The sequence below is a fragment of the Hylobates moloch genome, unplaced genomic scaffold (assembly GCF_009828535.3).
Source record: "Hylobates moloch isolate HMO894 unplaced genomic scaffold, HMol_V3 SCAFFOLD_14, whole genome shotgun sequence".
In the NCBI taxonomy this organism is placed as follows: Eukaryota; Metazoa; Chordata; class Mammalia; order Primates; family Hylobatidae; genus Hylobates; species Hylobates moloch.
The window spans coordinates 1,650,829-1,670,962 of record NW_026652289.1 but is presented as its reverse complement, the minus strand read 5'-3'; the positions used below and the strand labels follow the sequence as shown (position 1 = coordinate 1,670,962).

Sequence of the window (20,134 nt, the reverse complement as noted above, 5' to 3'; positions counted from 1 at the left end):
GGGGTTTCACCGTGGTCTCGATCTCCTGACCTCGTGATCCGCCTGCCTCGGCCTCCCAAAGTGCTGGGATTACAAGCGTGAGCCACCGCGCCCGGCCTTGTAAACACCTTTTAGGACACTTCCATTGGGATCGAAGGGTGGCTGACTCTGCCACTTTGACGTGAGAATCACTTCTACCTAAGGCACTTGAAAAATGGCACAGGCAAGAGCGTCATCAAATCTCCTTTTCTTCCTGAAGACAGGAGATAAAAACCCTCATGTGAAAGATGCCTTCCTCGTACCAGGTAAAGAAATACCCCTCCACAGGGTTGCACGTCATAGCCGACAGAATTCTGTACCGACATTGAAGTAATTAAAGTAATTCCTGTCATTCTTAAGCCTCCCCACACGGTTTACTTTTCCACAACTGCCTCTTTGTTCAGCCTCCTGCAAAAGCACATAGGTTTTGTCACTTCTTTGCATCTCCGCTTCCTTAGGAGGGTCCTGTGTGACATAAAAGTGACATTAAATTTGTATACATTTCTCCTGTTAATCCATCTGATTTCAACTTAGTTCCCAGGCCCAGCCAGGAATGTAAGAGGAGGGAGGTGGATATTTGCCTCCTCTACAGTATCATGTACATATATTACTTTTTAAAAAAGAAAATCTGGGGCCACATGCGGTGGCTCACACCTGTCATCTCAGCATTTTGGGAGGTTGAAGTAGGAGGACTGCTTGAGCCGAGGAGTTCAAGATCAGCCTGGGCAACATAGGGAGATTGTGTCTCCACAAAAAAAAAAAAAACCCAAAAAATTAGCCAGGTGTGGTGGCACATGCCTGTGTTCCCAGCTATTCAGGAGGCTGAGATGGGAGGATCACTTGAGCCGAGGAGGTCACTGTTACAGTGAGCTATGATTGCACCACTGTTCCAGCTTGGGCAACAGAGTGAGACCCTGTCTCTTAATGTTTTTTTTTAAATTAATTAGTTACCTGATGAACACAGTTCCTTATTGGTGAGGGAATCTCTACTGTGGTCCTTCTGCAGTCCCACCCCACACATGAATGGCTTCTTTTGAGGCTTCCTCCTTTGTACAGGTATCTTTGTCACTGTCTTACTCTTGTGCTGCTATAACAGAATACCACAGACTAGGTAATTCATATAATGAACTGAAATTTACTGGCTCATGGTTCTGGAGATTGGGAAGTCCAAAACTGAAGGGCTGGCAACTGGCAAGGGCCTCCTTGCTGTGTCATCCCATGGTGGAACAGCAAAGACAGGGCAAGAGTGTGCCAAAAGGGGGGCAAACTAGTCCTTTTATAAAAAATACTTTGATAACAAACCCACTCCCATGATAACAACATTAACCCTTTCCTGACGGTAAAGTCCTCGTGGCCTAATCACCTCTCAAAGGTGCCACATCTTAATACTAGTATGACAGCAATTACATTTCAACATGGGATTCAGAGGGGGCCGACATTCAAACCATAGCAGTCTCAAACACTGGGCTGGCAGTAGAAGAGGAGGCTGATCTTTAAAGAATATAGACTTTTTTTTTTTTTTTTTTTTGAGACGGAGTTTTGCTCTTGTTGCCCAGGCCAGAGTGCAATGGCGTGATCTTGCGTCACCGCAACCTCTGCCTCCCTGGTTCAAGCGATTCTCCTGCCTCAGCCTCCTGAGTAGCTGGGATTACAGGCATGCGCCACAACGCCTGGCTAATTTTGTATTTTTAGTAGAGACGGGGTTTCTCCACGTTGGTCAGGCTGGTCTCAGACTCCCGACCTCAGGTGATCTGCCTGCCTCAGCCTCCCAACGTGCTGGGATTACAGGCGTGGGCCACCGCGCCTAGCCAGAATATGTTCTTTAAAAACAGGCACAATCCCAGAAGTAAACTCACATTGGAATGGTTAACAGGTAAAGTGATCCAGGTGGCTGAAACAATAGGCATTCACCGGCATCCAAAGTACATAAAGATGAGCACTTTGAGACTGCGCCACTGCACTCCAGCCTGGGCGACAGAGCGAGACTGTGTCTCACCAAAAAAAAAAAAAAAAAAAAAAAAAAGATGAGCACTTTCACCTCAAGAGTCGCTGGGCTCAGATGCGGAAGGCACCCTGAAGGAACTCTAAGGACACCAGCCTCTGGAGTTTTCATCTCTGAAGTTTTCACAGCCAACAGCATTCCTAGGTAGACTGGTTGAGAACATGGCTAGTTGGAGGGTAAAAAGAATGACTTGTGAATGCTCAGTAGGTCTCTGAATATGTAAGTAGGCGCGACTTCAAGCCAGTTTCGCAGCCTTGAATATACCCTAGAGTCTATCACCTTGGGCTGTGAATGGCTTGTGTGGTCATCTGTCCATCTCTCAGCTGGGAGAGAAACTTGATGTCCTTTCTGAGGGGTGGCCCCAGCTCTGCCTGGGACCTGCTACTCTTCTCCAAAGTGCATTTTGTGTGGGTGGGTTTTCACTGTGGGTCCTGGGCAGGCGAGTGCTGGTGCCCAGTGTTGGGGAGCAGGGTAGAGGTGTGGCCGCTACCTGGCTGGGCCCGGACTTGGCAGCCTTCCTTCATGGCCCCTAGCCACAGCCCGTTCCATAGTTTGTTCTGGACGTGTCAGCTTTGTGTCTCCATGAGAACAATGGGCTCCTCGAGGACAGGCATTGTATCGTACCTGTGGTCTCTTCCCTAACGCACCCCAGTACGCCCAGCATAGACAGCACAGGGTGCAAGCAGTCAGATGAGCAGGGCTCCCCTTGCCAGCATGGGACCCAGCCCGTTACCTCGCTGCTACGTTTCCCGTGTAAACGGAGCAATACCCAATTCTAAGGAACTGTTCTGAGGACTAAATGGAATAGTGTAAAACATAAATTGACATGCAGTGAAGGTCAATCAAAATGCACAAGCTTGGCCAGGCGCAGTGTGGCTCATGCCTGTAATCCCAGCGCTTTGGGAGGCCGAGGGGGGAGGATCGCTGGAGCCCAGGAGTTTAAGACCAGCCAGACATCACAGCAAGATCCCGGCTGTAGCAAAACATTAATAACAATTAGCAGGGTGTGGCGGTGCCCACCGGTGGTCCCACCTTCTCGAGAGGCTGAGGCGGGAGGATCGCTCGAGTCCTGGACGTCGAGGCTGCAATGAGCTGATTTCGTGCCATTGCGCTCCAGCCTGGGCGACAGCGCGAGACTCCTCAAATATAGAATTTAAAAAAGGCCATCTCGACTGCCGCGGAGGTCGCGTCCTCTCCATCCCCGACCTCGGACGCAACCCCGGCCTTGGGCCCCCCACGATCTAGACAGAATCTCGTTGTTTCTCGTGCTCCGCGCCACCCGCGTACTCCGGTCTGTTTCTCCCAGGGGCGTCGGTGAACGGCGCTCAGCGACCCGACAACCCCGATCCTGCGCCCGCCTGAGCCGCTTCCGGGTACTTCCGGCGCCCGCGCGGCTCCCGGTAGCCGTGGCTCCTGTTTCCGCCGGGCGGCGAGAACGCAGGACCAGCTTCCGGGAGGCGCTCCGCACGTTCGCCGTGCTCCGCCGGGAAGATGGGGAAAGTGAGGGGGCTGCGCGCCCGAGTGCACCAGGCTGCTGTGAGGCCGAAAGGGGAGGCCGCCCCCGGCCCCGCGCCCCCTACCCCGGAGGCGACCCCTCCGCCGGCCTCGGCCGCGGGGAAGGTGAGTTGGGGAGGCGCTGGCCGAGGGCTGCCGCGTGGGTCCGAGGGCGGGTGAGCTGCGGGGCGCCGCCTCCGGGAGGGTTCCGCGACCCCGGCCTTCCCTCGGGCTCTGCGGACGTTTGCTGCGCGACAGACGCGACCTTCTTGCTTCGCGAAGCGTCGTGAACTCCGAGCCTCCGCTCTGCGCTGCCGTCCTGGGCACACGGACTCGCGCCGCTCCCGGGTCGGGGAGAGAGCCAGGAACCTCCCGCTGCGGTCCAGGGTTGCCACGCGGACCTCAGAGGTTCCTGAATCGCACTGAGCTCCCAGGAAAGGAAAGGACGTTCCCAGGGTTAGAGAAGAACGGAGAGCAAACTGAAGAGAGACCTCGTTCCCTTTAGCAGTCAGCTGCCTGTTTCCCCATCCCACTCAGCCCTAAGCAAGCACGAATCTGCCTTCTCCCTTTATTCTAGACACTGCATGTGAATGGAATTATTGCTTTCAGGATTTTTTTTTTTTTTTTAGCTTTTGCCTTAAATATTTTGACCGATGTGTCTTGGTGTAGGTATCTTTGTATTTATTTTGCGTGTTCACTGAGCTTCTTGCATGTGTAGGTTAATGTTTTTCATTACATTGGCAAGTCTTCAGCCATTATTTCCTTGAATATTTTTTTCTGCCCTTTTCTGTCACTCCTCTCTTTCGGATACTTCCATTATAAATATGTACGTCGTGCTTAAAGGTGTCCCACAGTGCCCTGAGGCGCTGTTCACTCAGTTTTTCTCTTTTCTTCAGATGGCACAATCTCTATCTTAATTCAAGTTTACCGATGTTCTGCCAGCCCAGAGCTGCTTTTGAACCTTTCCAGTGAAATTTTTCATTTTTTTTTGACTGCAGAATTTACTTTCTTTCTCTTCTCCTGTTCCTCCTCATTTTAAAAATAATTTCTCTTTACTGATGTTTTCTGTTTCATGTGAGAATGTCATTATACCTTCGTTTAGTTCTTTAGACACGGTCTCTTTTAGTCCTTAGAAATATTTATAATGCCTACTCTGAATTCTTTACGTGTGGGCTGCTCAAAGCAGTTTCTGTTGCCTGGCTCATGCTGGCAGGTAGGAGCACGTGTACCTTCTCTGACTGTATCACTTTTTGTGGAAAATTGGGCATTTTGGATAGTCCTGTAGCAACCAGGGATTAGTATTTGCTTGATTACTTTGTTTATTGACCCGGCACTGAACTATGTGACCTCTCTCCTTGTCCCCTTCCGGCTGTGTGCAGCCTCTGATGTGCCCCCTTGCTTTTTTTTTTTTCCTTCCTGTTTTTATCTTTTAGCCTGGCTACTTGGATCTGCTTAAGCTCCTCACTGGTCAGCAATTGTTCTTAAAGCCTCCTTGGCCAGTGGGTTTTTGCCCTTTACCACTGGATACCTCTGGCTTGGAGGTGGCTGTCAGGTTCAGCGTGTTCACATTTTTGACCTTCATTTCTGCCCTCAGAGGCACAGCCAAGGACTGGTAGCTTACGGAGTCCCTCTGCTCACTCCTACTAGGGTGCGTCCTTGAACATGTGCACGGCCTCCAGACTGCCAGGGATGCGACTTCCCGGGAGTTGTTCCTGGGTCAGAGGGCCTTACTGTCTACCCAGGAGCCTTGGGCACCCTGCCCTCTGCATCCGTCACCACCCAGAGCTCCTTCCTGGTCAACAACACCCTTAGGCGTGAGAGCCCTCGCACGAGCTCCAGACAGAGTGAGTCCCCTCTGGCAGAGCGATGGAGTTCTTCCTTTTTGCAGCCTGCCGCTCCTGGGCAGGAGCTCCGTGTCAGGACACCAGAGATGGGGCAGGAGCAGCTTCAGCTTCTCAGGTGACATCTCTCTCTACTAGTAGGAGAGGGGCGTGCCCTTAGTTGTCTTGGCTCGTTGAAACCTGTGCCAGCATTTTTTTATTAAGCTCCAAAAATATGCATTAATGAGATATAAAGTGCCACCATGGAGAATGTCCCAGGTACAGTGGTAAAAGCAGTCGTCTGCCGTATACCAGCGTACATGCATGATCTGGAAGGCTGCATGCTCCACCCCTTGTCCCCACCTGGTCCCTGTTTGCCTGTGAGTTCTCAGCCTACCTGTGCTACCTCAGCCACCTGCCTGCCCATCTGAAGGCTGCCCTGGTCTCCAGCACTGTTCCCCCGTGAGTCTGATATTTTCCCACGTACCGACTTTTCCGTCCCTGCCACGTAACCCCCCAAGACCAAGGACTTCTCCCTCAGGTGCTGTGGGTGAGGGAGACCAAGGGCGTCTCCCTCAGGTGCTGTGGGTGAGGGAGACCAAGGACTTCTCCCTCAGGTGCTGTGGGTGAGGGAGACCAAGGGCGTCTCCCTCAGGTGCTGTGGGTGAGGGCATCTGGGGAGCTGCAGTCCAGCCCGGCACCTCTTGGTGCCCTGGCTGCCTTCTACCTCACCTGCATCCTGTCTCCTCCTCTGTAATGTGAGGGAGGCCATATTTTACCTCTACCTTCAGGGTTTTTAGGTTGGGCCTGAGATTTAGAATTACATAAAACAGATTAACAGGAGAAAAGCGTACCCATTCATCGAAGTTTTATGTGACATGGGAGCCTCATAAGGAAATGAAGACAAGGAAGTAGGAGAACTTTGTGCTTCTTTAAGAGGGTGAGAGTTGAACGGAGGCGGTTGTGGAAAACTAAACCACGCGGGGAGGCTGCAGGAGGGGAGGGATTGTGTTCACCAGGTGTGTCTGTACAGAGTGCTCTTGGCTCCTCTGATCCGTCCCTGATGATAAGAATGTCACTTGCCTTCTGGTATAGGAGGGCATCTTCCATATGGGGGTTTTATCTCCTTTCAGGAAAAACAGGGAGGGGGTTAATATGCCCCCTTGGTACTTGCTATATTTTTAAGTGCCTTTAGCTCAAAATAATTATTTTGCCAAAGTGACATGTTTTGGGGTGGCATATTCTGACACCCTTTAGAAACCTCTGTTGAGACTGATGCTGCCTTCCCTGCCAAGGTCAGTGAGGCTTGCACATGAATGGGCCGAGCAGCACGGGGGTCAGGGATGGGGGGTTCTATCTCCTCATGGTGTGGTTGGCAGCTGACTTGGAGGAATTGAAATCTTCATGCAGGGATGAGTGTGGCTCAGAAACAGACCTGGCAGAGAGGCTGCTGAGGTGACTGGTTCTGATGGGATGTGGTCCATCTGAGCTGAAGGAGCTGGCAGGCTGGGAGCTGCCTATCCTTCATCTGCTCAGCTGCAGGTTTCTTCTGTGACACAGGAGAATGTTGTAGAAAGAGTAAGACGAAACGGTTGGGAAGGAAATTTGGTTCTTGAGATACTGGTCCTGACTCCTGAAGAACCAGGAGTGAAGCCCGTCTGGTGATTGAAGGCAGGGAGCAGGTGGGCCTGGGCGCTGCGCGTCTGCCCTGGAGCTGTGGAACCGGAGGCTCCTGCTCTGGGAGGTGAGGGTTGTTTCCCCCAGGTCCTCCCGGGCAGAGAAGCTGGGGAATCCGGGTTCTTGTCCTCCATCTTCTCCTCACCTTTCACTTCCCTCTGAAACCACAGAGCAAGTCTCACACCTCTTTCTTCTCGTTCTTTTTTGTTGGGGACATTAGGACTGGGCGTTCAACACCAACATCTTTGCCAGGACCAAGATAGACCCCAGCGCCTTGGTGCAGAAGCTGGAGCTGGATGTGAGGAGCGTCACTTCTGTCAGGAGAGGTGAGGCAGGCTTGAGTGCACGGGTTACCATGCTGATGCCCAGCAGATCTGGGATTGTTCACTCACACACCCGAGGTCTCAGCAGCTTTCCAGCTAACCTGTACCTGACAGTGTCCTTGAGCAAGGGATGCCCCTGGCTGTTTCTTGGGGGATTCCCCAGAGTAGATTGCAGCTGTGGTTTTGCCCCTGGGCTGCATTGTGTCCCAGCAGCTCCGCAGGGACTGACCTGCGTCCTGGCAGCCACGCTGCATCGTGTGCCCGCAGCTCCGCAGGGACTGCCCTGCGTCCTGGCAGCCACGCTGAAGCCACAGGAACTTGGGCTTTGGTGACCAACAGGGTTTGAACTGTTTTCTCCGTGTGTGCTGATTCTCTCGTGGTCTGTCTGTATGTTTGGGGCAGTTTTGATCCTTTTCTTAAACAAGTGCTTTATGTGTTGCAGAGGTTAGCTGTTTATCATTTTGTACAAATAACTCTTTAGGGTTTAGATCCTGAAGCCCAAGCGGGGTCCTCTCAGTTTCATCAGAGCCATGCATGCCCTTCCCCATCTCCTGGTTGTGCTCCTTGCAGCCCTGCAGCACACACGTCAGCCTGGCCAGTGAGAGGGTCTGGGAACTCCCACTCACTCCAGTGTCCGGAGCTTAGCAGGGGGCGCAGTCCCCCTGCACCTCCTACTGAGTCTGAGGTGTTTTAGAGAGTTCCAGGCCACCATGGTCCACGCCGGGAGTATTGACTTTCTGGCTGGAGGATGGTGAGCAGTGTCACTCCCCAGGGATAAATCCAGGAAAAAGCTTCCTTCACTCATCTAAGGGAGTCGCTGAGGGGCACAAGGAATACTTTTTACATCTTGACAGCCTCGGGGAGCCACAGGTTGGGGAGGGAGAGGGCCTGGCTGTGGGGGCAGAGCTTGGGGCACCAGTGTGACAGTGAAGACTGCACATGGCTTCACAGTCGGCAGAGCTGGGAGCGCCAGGACAGGGCAGGAGCCGGGTCTGGGGCGTGTTAAGATCGTGGGCTCCGGGCCTCTGCCCCTCACCGCCTGGTAGCCTCTGGCTGGACACTTGATCGCTCTGGGCCTGGGCTTTGCATCTGTCAAAGGAGGTAACAGTATTTATCTCCTAAGTTCTGGCAGTTTTGAGGTTGACATGAGTTAGTTGGTGTGAAACATTTAAACAGTGCAGTGAAGGCTGTGGAGGTGCCCACTCCGCATCTGTTGAACGAGGCTGGTCTGGTGGCAAGGCTGGGGATGAGTGGGTTTTGCAGCTGCCCAGAGGTGGGCCAGCCCTAATTCCTTGGGTACAAGTCATGTGATCATGGGTGCTCTCTGACCTTTAGCTCCATTGTCCACAAAGTGGCGACAGACATAGCTCATAGATGCTGAGGGCTTCACTGTGCCTCTAGAAAGATCCAGGTACATTTAACCAGTGCTGGTTTCCTGCTTCTTCTCTCCAAGGAGGACCTGGTGAGGTGACCAGGCCAGGTAACTCCAGAGAGAAGCTGCGCCTTCCAGCCAGGAACGCTTGATGTGGGTGGTCCGCCCGAGCTGTGTGCTCCCTGGTTGCTGACAAGGCCTTTAAAGTTGTCCCCAAGGGGAGGGGAGTCATGGGTCTCACTGACCTGGCTCTGGCCTGAGCTTCTCAGAGCTCTTTCACACAGCAGCCTCTTTCCTCTGCCTTTTCTTGGCCCTCTCCCTTCAAGCCCCTGTGGCGCATCTGGTCCCCAAGGTTATCTGCTGCACTGACCCTCACGTCCCCTCTTCCCCTCCTAATTTAGGGAGACGTCACGCTCACGACCCTTCTTGCCTGCCAGGGAAACTCCTCTTTAGCAGCATCTGGCCTCGCAGCGTTCTTGGGCTGAGGTGGTGCCCAACAGCCCTGTGGCCTCTCCTTTGAGCCACGCTGGGTCTTTGTTTTTGTTTGTTTGTTTTTTGTTTGTTTGTTTGGAGACAGATTCTTGCTCTGTCCCCAGGCTGGAGTGCAGTGGCATGATCTTGGCTCACTGCAACCTCCACCTCCTGGGTTCAAGCGATTCCCCTGCCTCAGCCTCCTGAGTAGCTGGGACCACAGGCACATGCCACCATGCCCGGCTGATTTTTGTATTTTTAGTAGAGATGGGGTTTCACCACGTTGGCCGGGATGGTCTTGATCTCTAGACCTCGGAGATCTGCCCGTCTTGGCCTCTCAAAGTGCTGGGATTACAGGCGTGAGCCACCACCACACACGGCCGGGTCTTTGTTTTTTGTAAGCTCAAACCTCATTAATTTAGAGTAACTGGTGGGAGAGAGTAGAAGCTTGAACTTTACAGTGTCAAAGATGGATTTCAAATTTCAGAACCACGTTATGAGAGTAGAGCATAGAAATGTTTTCTTGAAATAATTGAACAATAAGTTGAAAAAACTTGAAGATTCTATTGTTTGTGAGTCCGTTGGGTAATTAAATTTTTTCTTAATTCACATACCCTTATTTGTGCATAAAAATCTTAAAGCTCGTGCTGACCAGACTGTAGCGTGGCCCATTCTGGCGCTCCCCAGCCCTGAGCTCGTGCTGACTGTAGCATGGCCCGTTCTGGCGCTTCCTGCTTGTGTGCAGGTGTTTCCCATAGCCCTCCTTGAGGGGCACAAGGATGGGAAATATTTGAGCCATGTGGCAGGGTCAGGGTTTTGGGTGTTGCGGAGGAGCCTTGGCCTGGGGAGGCGCTTAGTGGCTCTGGCCAGGAGCCGGTGGCTTTGTGCACTGCCCATGGCCGTGATTGCTGCCTTGGTGCCCCAGGGGGATTCAGGAGAAGGTGCTCCAAAATGATGCCTTGGAGGTTGTCCCTGAGGTGCGTTCCAGGTGGCTGTCCTGTGGAGGGGGGGCGTTCTGAGCTCATCGCCGCGGGCCCCCATTACAGCCCTCCTGGAGCGAGGCCTCTGGCCAACCGTCTCTGGCTGTGGCCCTCAGCCCAGGGTTCTGGTGCATGTTCCTTCCACCACCTGCTGTGGGTTCTCTGCACTGAAGAGCCCCGGGCTGCATGAAGGGACCATCGGACCTCACAGAGGGCTCAGACGGAGGGACAGGCCCCCACTTCCCCTGCCCTGGGATGTGAAGCACCAGCTTGCCAGGGTGGCAGGGGTGCCTGGCCCCATGGGTGGGGCCCACAGACCCTCAGAGGAGCAGCCCCCCAGGTGAAGGGGCTTGCCCTGGTCTGGGGGCCCCAGTCCCTTTTCTTCAGGCCTCCGAGGTATCCAGGCGCCTCAGTGGGGTCCTTCACATCTTGGCTGCTCCTCACCATGTTCCTCCCTGTCTCCAGGAACAGTTCTGTTTTTTTGGTGTGGTCTCCTCAGCTCCTGATTGGCTGGTGCCCTGGGTCCCTACCCCCACCCCACCCCGGGCTTGTGCTGGGGCCTGGGTGCCCATGTCATGCAGATACTGCATCCTGTGACTTGGCCGCCAACCCTCAATACCCCGCCTGGCTATGGAGGTGAGGTGGCGGCCTGTGGGTGCCTGTCTGCCTGGATTAGTGCAACACCACCTTCCCAAGATGTGTCTCATCATCCTTGTCCGGGCCTGAGTCAGAAATAGCACTGCATGCTGCATCTCTGGCCAAGGAGCCGGGTGGCCTAGGGGAGGGGTCTAGGCTGTGGCCCATCACCTGGTGGATACCCGTGTGCCCATCTGCGCCCCTCCTCTCCCCGTCTAGCCCTGGGAAGTGGTGGGGCTTGTTAGTCCCTGTGACTAACAAGTTCATGGCATCTTTCCTATGTTTTTTTTCAAGCCCTTGGGATCCCAGCTTGCCAGGAAGCCACATCTGCCCTCTGTTCCCTTCCTGTGCCCTGGGGCCTGCCTTACCATTACAGGCATCCTGGGAGGGACCCTCTGAGCTCTGCAGCCTCCTGCTGTGGGAGGAGGAGGGCATGGGTGCAGGGCTGAGGCTGGCCCGGAGTCCCCTCCCCGCCCCAGCTCTCTAGACCCCCTGCACCTCCCCAGCAGGACTCAGCTTTGCCTGTGGGCCGGGTTGTGCATGCAGGGGCTTTGTGGCAGCCTGTGGACCCCATGTCGGGGCTACAGCTCCTCCGTGTCCGCTCTAGGGGTGGCGAGGGACCTGTGGCAGAGCCGGGGTGAGCACCCGTCTCCTGAGCCTCCCCCAATGCAGTGCCATCTGCTGTGCGTGCTGTGCGGCCAGCTCTAGCTGGCACAGCAAGCTTTTGCGACACCAGAGCCTGGCAGCTGGCTGGGTGTCCAGTGGTGGCTGCATCCTCCAGCCTTGGGCACGGCGCCAATCCTTGGCATCAGGTGGTCTGGGGGAGCTGGTCATGCAGCATCAGGCAGTCCAGGGAGCTGGTCGTGGAGCACGCTTAGAATTGGATTTCTAGTTCTGTGTTCCTTCATACCAGAAAATGAGCCCACCTGTTTTCAGACAGGCACTCAGGACTCAAGCCCAGAGACACAGGCAGAGTGGGGCAAGGCCTGGTGTGGACTCAGAGCCGGGTGGGGCTGGGGGCCCCTGGAGCAGAGGATGTTGGGAGGCCTGTCACCATTGCTGGAGAGGGAGCTCACAGCACAGTGGACAGCTTGGGGGCGGGGGGGGCCATGAGAGGCGCCGGTGGTGTTACAGGATTTTGGGGGTGTTGCTTTTCTGGCCAGATACCTGTGGCTGGTGGCACCTTTGCTTGAGTTTTGTCCGGGCCCACTGGGCTCATTTCACCCACTTGGCCTGGCAGGCTGTGCTCAGCTCATGCTACTGGCCTGGATCCCACGCCTCCAAGGGAGACGAGTCAGGCGTGGAGCGGTGAAGGGTGTGTGTGTGAGCAAGTGTGGGGTCCGGCCATTGCAGGCCAGTGCCAAGCCACTCTCAGCCCCCGCCTTGGCTTCCTCCCAGAGCTTGTTGATGCCCAAAGTCCAGAGGGGGCCAAGGTGGCAGGGCCTGAGCGTGTGCACACCCAGCCGGGCTCTGACAGCACCCGGGCTCGGCCCCAACCCCCCTTTGAGATTGGAGTGGGCATTAGAAGCAGGGAGAGGCCAGGCAGCAGAAGCAGGCATCTTTGAGCCTGCAAGGGTAAGAGTGCAGAGAGGCCAGGGTCCCGAGCCCCGACTTGGCTGCTGCTTGCTCCCGCCCCTGCTGGCTCTGTGGAGCATGCAGCCCTGGCTCCCCCTCGCACGGCTTGTGGCCTTGCCGGGGGCTGCTCCTGATCTGGGAGTGGATTGTGGGCCATGGGCCCTGGGCCCAGCTGTCAGGAGTGTCAGGCCTGGCAGTCACACCGATGTGGGGTGGATCCTAGGGATGCAGCCCAGGCGGCCCTGCACCATAGCCTCCTCCAGAGGAACCCGGCACCCTCGGCGGGGTGGACACAGGGACCACACTGCTGTCCGGGTCCCCAAAGTGCGGCCCCAGCCCCGCCTACTCCCCAGAACCCTCTGTGCAGCCACAGCAGGCCAGAGCGCACCACGGGGCCACGCTCTGAAGCCACAGAGGCCTACTCTTAGATGCCGGGCACAGGGCACCCACCGCCACCATTGCTGCTCCGGCAGCCACTCCTGCCGCTTCTGCCTGCGCCTCTCCGCTGTGTAATACCTGCTGCTGCTGTCAGTGGAACACGTCTGCGTCTGCAGGCGTGTTAGACTGGGTGACGAGGCCACCAGGCCGTGGTGCAAGGACACCCCGAGCTCCTGCACCCAGCTCTTGGGCAGGGCTGGCTCTCCCGGTCAGCACAGAGCGCTGCCCAGGTGATTGTACCTGCTGAGACCCCACTCCACCGCCAGGCACCTGCGGTGGAGGGACCTGCAGTGGAGGGCGGCGACCTTGGCTTCCTGGCCGTCCCTCTGCCCTGGTCATCTGCCCAGCAGAGGGCAGCAGAGCTGTGTCCTTGTCAGGTCAGCCCAGGTGTGGGACAGTTGCGGGATAGAGACGCAGGCTCTCCCTCCTGCCTTGCACAGCGGAGACTTGGGAAGTGCCAGCTCCTCAACAGACAGTACAAACTCTGGGCTTACAGGGTTGCCTTGGACTCTGGGGTTACAGGGTTGTCTTCAGGGATTTTTTTTTTTTTAAGATAACTGGAAAATGGCAGAAAATGAGCCTTGCCCCACCCTGCCTGTGTCTCTGAGCTTGAGTCCCAGGTGCCTGCCTGAAAACAGAATGGGCTTATTTTCTGCTATTTTCCAGTATCTCCAAAAAAAAAAAAAAAAAAATCCCTTTTTTAAGACCTTTTTCTACAATCGCGAAGTCAAGGGTATGATAGAAACCATGCAGAACATACTTGTTGCTTATATCTACTCCCAAGTTGAAATAAGAACAAACTGACGGGGAGGTTACGTGGAGATGGCTCCGTGGAAGCGAGGCTTGGGGTCAGATGGCCTCGACTCGGCCGCAGCTCCCTGTGTGTCACCTGCCTTGGCTGCGCGGTGCGGTGGCTGGGAGTGGGGCGCCTTCTTACCTGCGCTCTTGCGGAGAGTGTGGCCGTGCCAGCCGGTATGTTGGGAGCCCAATGACTTGTTATTTCTTAAGCCAGGCATCCTTGTGAGCCACGTGTTGTTGAGACGCTAGACCAGGGGTCGGAGGCATGGCCCATGCCAGTCCAGCTGGGAGTGTGGCCCTGTTGGTGGCACTTCTCAGGCCCATGGTCACGCAGTCACATGGTGCCATGCTGAGGCATTTGACTTGGACCAGACATAGTGCTGTTTCCCCCCATCTTAGTGGGAGTCAGGAGCCAGCTAGGGCCTCTGGGGTTCTAGCCTCCTGGGCCTCCTTACCAGCGTCCTCAGGGTTTCTGCGATCAGCTCCTTCATCTGCGAAAGAGGGGTGTCGGGGGGCTGCTGTAGAACTGCTGTGGGTTTATCCTTGTAGAACTTTGAGCACAGAGACTGGCCCAGGCAGGTGTGGGCTGCACCTGGGCCTAAGGATCACGGTGACCCCACCTAGTCCCTGTCCTGGAGCACGTGGTGGCGACTGGGTACACGTGTCGTGAGCACAGTGCAGCAGGCTAAGCCTTCTTCGGATTAAAGTCGCTGGTTTGATTTAAAGGCCTTAAAAATGGTTTAAACACACAGCAGCAGCCAAACACACAGGAGACGATTCCTCTGGCCTTGGCCAGGCTCTCCTGTGCCTGTGTCTCGTGGCCTGGCTCCTGTTCACTCAGCTTGAGATGAAACCGCGGCTGCTGCCATACTGGGCTCAGAGGAGGCTCCCATCTCCTGGTGGCGCTGAAGCCCACAGCCATCCAAGGGGCCAACAGCTCACGGCATCATGCAGGGAGACAGGAGAGAGGCAAGGAGAGTGGGCATGGGTGGCCCTGGCTTGCCGCACAGCCTGGGAGGAAGCAGAGGGACAGGCTGTGGATGTGGCCCCTTGCCCGTCCTGTTCAAGTCCCAGCTCTACCATCTGGATCCAGGGGCTGAGTCCTCAATGCACGGGGTGAATGGCCGCGTCTTTGCCCACCGTGCCCTACTCACTGTCATGCCTGTGGCTGAGACTTGAAGGTTAAGGGATCAACTTTTACCTAAAATTACTTTTGTAGAAAATAATATTTCATAATTGAAAAAGCAGTGCATATGCACACATTGCAGAATAGACAAATACGCAACATTGGGAGATAAAAGCCGGGCCCTGCCCCCAGAGCTGCCCGAGCGTGCTGTGTGGGTACCATCTCTCGCTGCCCGAGGGTGCTGTGCGGGCACCATCTCTCGCTGCCCGAGGGTGCTGTGTGGGCACCATCTCTCGCGTACATGTGTTCTCACCCAGGCCTGCTGCACGTGCCGATCACTAACCAGGGCGGGGCATCTCAGGAAAGGCCCTTGCCTTAGCTAGCAGTGTCTTCAGGAGCCATTGCTGCTCTTTGTCCGAGCAGGGTTCGCCCGCCGTGTGTGGTCGTTGTGGGCCCTGCACGTCTGGATCTCACTGACTCGCCAAGGTCCCTGGGCCGCCGTCTTGGGCTTGCGCTCCTTGCCCCCAGGAAGCTCAGCCACTGCCTTTTTCTATTTGCCAGACAGCAATCGGCAGCTTCCCTGGCCACTCAGGGAGTGACTCCTTCTCATCAGAGCTGTCTGTTGTCAGGGCTGATGTTTAAGTTGTTTCTAGAACTTTCACATCAGAGTGTGTGGCCTGATCACCTTGGGCCTGGCCTGGGGATTCCCAGGGGCTGCCTTCCATCACCAGAAGGTTGGCCCCAGGGCGCTCCTTCTCCCCTGCAGGTCTGGCCCCAGCTGCTTCAGGACTGCCCTCCCATGGGGGATGCTGTGCCCAGCAGAGGTCTTTTGGCCGAGTGGACAGTTGGGGTTGTGTGGCCCCATGGGACCCTCCCTCGTTTGGGGTGCTGCTATGTGAGTGTCCGTGTCGTGTGCTCCGGGTACCCCATGCCTGGGAGACGGCGGGGCAGTGTCTGAGCATGTGGGTTGCTATTTCTGAACCTGGCACTTGGAGCTCGGTGGCTGGAGCTATTTAAGGTTCTTGGCATGTTCTGTTGGTGGGGCCTGGCTGGCAGCATCCTGCTGAGGCCATCTGCACGTCACTCTCCTCATCGACAGCTGGGGTGGGAGGGCAGCTGAGTGTTTTCAAATGGAAACCTAGGGGTGAGCAGGGAAGGGCTGGGGCCGCAGGTGCCACTGTATTCTGGGTGTGGCACTCATTCTGACTTGCAGGTACCATCCTGAGACTAGGAGGTCCCCAGGGCCCTGCCTCTGGTAGCCTCCCCCTTGTCACCCCACCTGGTGTGTTTTCCAGACCCCGGCTGGCAAGGCCCAGGCCAAGCCCGTGCAGCAGGCTCTCCTGATTCACTCCTCAGACACTGGTCCTCATGGGAGGTGGCAGCGAGTGCCCCCCCTGGCTACGGGGCTAACCCTTCTCCTGTGGGCGCATGGCCGGCCTGTCACGTTCAGGGGCCCTGTGCAGCTGTGGTTAGGACCTGTGGGCAGCCGAGGCCTGGGCACTATGGTTTTCTGATGTGCTTGTCCGAGGTGTAGGCAGGTCGTGGAGGCTCTCTTGCGAGGTTCCCTAGGTGAGGCCCCCAAACCAGCTGAACCCACTAAAGAGCTGCGAGTGGCTGTACCTCCCAGGGCAGGACGCCTCTAGGTGAGCAGCACAGTCACTCCCTCAGGCACCATCCCCGGCAGTGGGTCCCTGTGTCCGGGCCTCGGGAGCCTGTCCTGCACCTCCCCAGTGGTGGGGCCCTGTGTCCGGGCCTTGAGAGCCTGTCCTGTGTTGACTTAGGACTGAAGCAGTTCTCTGGGGCTCCTTAGTTTCCAGGTGGGACAGGGGTAGTTTGGGCAGATGCTAAGGACACAGGCCGGGTGTGGCTCAGGAGGCCAAGAGTGCCCTCCGGCCCGGCAGCCTGGGTTCCTCAGTGCAGTAGCGTGACCTTGGCACTCTGCATTTCAGTGTCCCTGGGTTGCGCCACCCCCCGGGGAGCTCTTGGCCATGACTGCTCTTCCCTGCGGCGCTGCTGGTACTTTCCTCGCAGCAAACCTCGGCCGCACCCCAAGGCCTTGCTGAAGCCCTCAGTCCCAGTAGTGTTGATCCTTTGGCATTTTCTGCATCACGACCGTGCCATGTATGGGGACGGTGGTGGTTCTGTCTCTTGCTTCTGCATTCTTAGGCCTTTGACGTTTCTCTTGCCTTGTTACCGTGGCTGGGAGCTCACAGGACAGCAAGAAGCCACACTGCTCCTGGGGCACATGCTGCATCCACCGTTGGCTGCACTGCCCTTGGGGGGTTCTGGAGGGTCCTTGTGGGGTGAGCTGACACGGGGTGGGTGTGGAGTGTGCCAGCAGCTTGCTGCTGTGTCTGTGGAGAGAATCCTGTGGGGTTTGGAGCCCACATTTCTTGTTTGTATCAGCTCCATGACACTTGCAAGGCCAGATCCCGTGGACTCTGCGTCTTCTGGTCAGTGGGTTACTGAGAGGAGCAGAGGGGCCGAGCGTTCTGTGGGCGCCATGCACAGGCTGTCTCCAGTGCTCCTGGGGACCCTTCTCTCAGGGGCCCTGTCTCCCAGGCCACCTTCTCTCGGGAGGAATGTCGAACCCTTGGCTGGGGTGGATGGTGTTGGCTGGAGGGTGGGGGCTGCCCGATGCGGCACTTTGGGAACTCCGGCCATCGGCAGGTTTGTCTGTGGTTTGAATGCCCACCCTCAGGTCCTGGGAGAAGGGAGTCGAGGTGAGCCATCTGCCTTTCCTCAGCACCGCAGAAGTGGGCACAGGGACCAGTGGTGGAAACATCCTCCGGCCCCGCAGCCTGGGCTCCTCAGCACAGTAGCGTGACCTCGGTGCTCTGCGTCTCAGCGTCCCTGGGTAGCGCCACCCCCCAGGCGCTCTTGGCTGTGACTGCTCTTCCCTGCAGTGCTGCTGGTACTTTCCTCGCCACAAACCTCGGTGGGGGGTGTCTGCCGACGCAGACCCTGGATGGCGGTGCGTGGCTTGTTCCAGTTTTGTTCCAGGATGCTGTCTTTGACCAGGACAATTTGTTACCAATTTTTAAAAAGGTCTTTGGGTTTTTCTTTAAAATGGACACCTAATGACAAACGTGTAGTATAAAGAAGGAAGAGGCTGGGGACGGTGGCTCACACCTGTAGTCCCAGCACTTTGGGAGGCAGAGGCAGGTGGATCACTTGAGGTCAGGAGTCTGAGACCAGCCTGGCCAACATCATGAAAACCCCCGTCTCTACTAAAAATACAAAAATTAGCCTGGTGTGGTGGTGCGTGCCTGTAATTCCAGCTGCTCCGGAGGCTGAGGCAGGAGAATGGCTTGAACCCAGGAGGTGGCAAGATTGTGCCACTGCACTCCAGCCGGGGCGACAGAGTGAGACTTTGTCTCAAAAAAAAAAAAAGAAGTAAGAAAGCTTGGAAAACAGAGAGAGACAGGGGAACCCGGCCCTCCCGCTGCCCCGCTCCTAGTCTTCTGTGCTCCTGCCGCGGTGCTAGGCACGTGCACCCCCTCAGATGCTCGCCCACCAGTGCTCCGAGGGAAAGCTGTGCTGTCTCCAGCTTATTCCTGCAGCACTGCCTCTACGTGAAGTTGTGCAAAGTGGCACATGATAGATATTGTGAAAAACTCAATGCAAACTACCGTTGAGTGACAGCCTCCGCACTGCAGACTTGGTCTATCTGCTCCTCTCTTTTCTTTTTTGTGAGTCAGCGTCTTGCTCTGTCACCCAGGCTGGAGTGCAGTGGTACAATGTGGCCTCACTGCAGCTTCCACCTCCTGGGCTCACGCAATCCTCCCTCCCACTTTGGCCTCCTGAGCAGCTGGGACCACAGGCACGCGCTGCTACTCCTGGCCCCCTCTTTTCTTTACAAGTGGGTGTGTGTCTGCCCCTGCTGCTTCCCTGGGCTGCGTTCTAGGGCAGCCTCACATCACGGTTGCTGAGGTTTTGTTGTCCAATGCACCTAGCTCTATAGGGAGTGTGGGCCATCCTTAAAAATGTGAGTAAAGACGTGTAGATCAAACCACAGCATTGGGGTTACTGATCCAGCCTGATGAACATCTGATACTTCACAGGCGTTAGCAGGTTGCCTACTGCAGACACCGCTGGGAGCAGCACCCAGGTCGGCCTCCGCCTGCAACCTCTACCTGTGGAGGATACGGACGAGGTGTCTGCCGATGCGGACCCCAGCCTGCGGTGCCTGCTTTGTAAAATGTGCGGCTCTTCATCAGCAAGGCTCCATTCAGCCTTCATTGCTGTGAGCTGCCTATATGTGCCTTTTCCTGTTTTTCTTTTAGGCTGTTTATTGGTTTGAAAAAGCTATGTAGGAAGGAAGCAATCTCTTTTGTTAACTACAGCTGTCTCCCCGTCGTTGGTAGTTCTTTTGAATTTGTTCATGTTATTTTTTTCTCTGCGGAGGTTTAGTTTCTCTGTAGCACATTCGGTGTTTTCTGTGTGTTTTGTGGCCCCGTTGTGTACTCTGCAGTGCTTTTGTAGTGCCTTTTTAATGTATTTAATCCATCAGGACTTTATTTTTGTGTATAGAGTGAGATGGATGATTCCCACTTCATTTTTCCCCAAACGGCCTGTCCCACGATGCATTTCAGCTCGCATTCACCCAGAAGGCATGGCGAGGAGAACCTCAGCACCATGAGGTGCTGCTGGCACGTGCTGCTTCATCTCGTGACCTGGGTGGTTTTGGCAGCATCTGAGTGGCTCTGTAGGCCGCAGCATCTCCCAGCACCCGAGCCCGAGATGAAGCAGCACGTGCCAGCAGCATCACGTCTTGTGTTCTGTCCTGAGCCTCATGCAGATCTTTCTGGAGTGAGAATCACGGCTTGTTGATGGCATGCACGGAAAAGCCAGTCTCGTGCTGATTTTCCTTAGGGTCCATCAGAACACGTGCCCCGTGAACCGTGTCACCCCACAGCCCAACTCTGGTGAGCCTGGTTCTGTGTCTGCTGACCTGGTGAGGGCTGGGGACCAGGTGAGCTGCCTGTGGCACAGGCGTGCTGTGTAGCTGCCATGTGTGGCTTCCTCCACTGAGGCTGGTTTACTGCGTCTGTTCCCGGGGCCCCTTTGTTAGAGCACAGAGCCCAGGCAGCACCGTGGCAGCTGAGAAGGCTGTGGTTCCGGCGGGCGGTTGGCTCGCCCAGCGTCCCCGGAATTGCAGCTCCAGAGCGCAGGCCCTGGCTTCTACGTGGCAGCATCTCACCTTCCCTTTTCTTGTCACGGGTTTTAGGCAGCCAGTACCTGAGTGTGCGCCCATCTGTCTCTCTGTGCGGAGCCATCCAGCTCATGCTGCAGGTTTCTGCCGGGCTGGCCGGCGTTCCAGGGACCAGAGCCACCCCCAGGGCTCTGTGACGGGTCAGCTCAGGGCTGGTTTCTAGTCACTCCCCAAGGGCAGGGCTGAGGC

General features: G+C 55.9%; 1 protein-coding gene across 3 annotated transcripts in view; it reads left to right on the top strand.

The window, feature by feature from the left end:
* Nucleotides 1-3,439: 3,439 nt before the first annotated feature.
* The window catches only part of SLX9 (SLX9 ribosome biogenesis factor), a 37,932-nt gene continuing 21,237 nt past the window's right edge, over nucleotides 3,440-20,134 (top strand). For 2 of the 3 annotated variants that reach the window (XR_009209704.1, XM_032176116.2), the window contains exons 1-2: nucleotides 3,440-3,640; nucleotides 7,232-7,337. Coding sequence is in view for 1 of the 3 variants with exons in the window: in XM_032176116.2 (XP_032032007.1) it covers nucleotides 3,512-3,640; nucleotides 7,232-7,337 (235 nt within the window). In the remaining 2 variants the exon portion in view is untranslated. Of the gene's footprint in view, nucleotides 3,641-5,173; nucleotides 5,359-7,231; nucleotides 7,338-20,134 lie in introns of those variants that run through there. The other variant, XM_058427609.1, reaches the window with a different exon arrangement.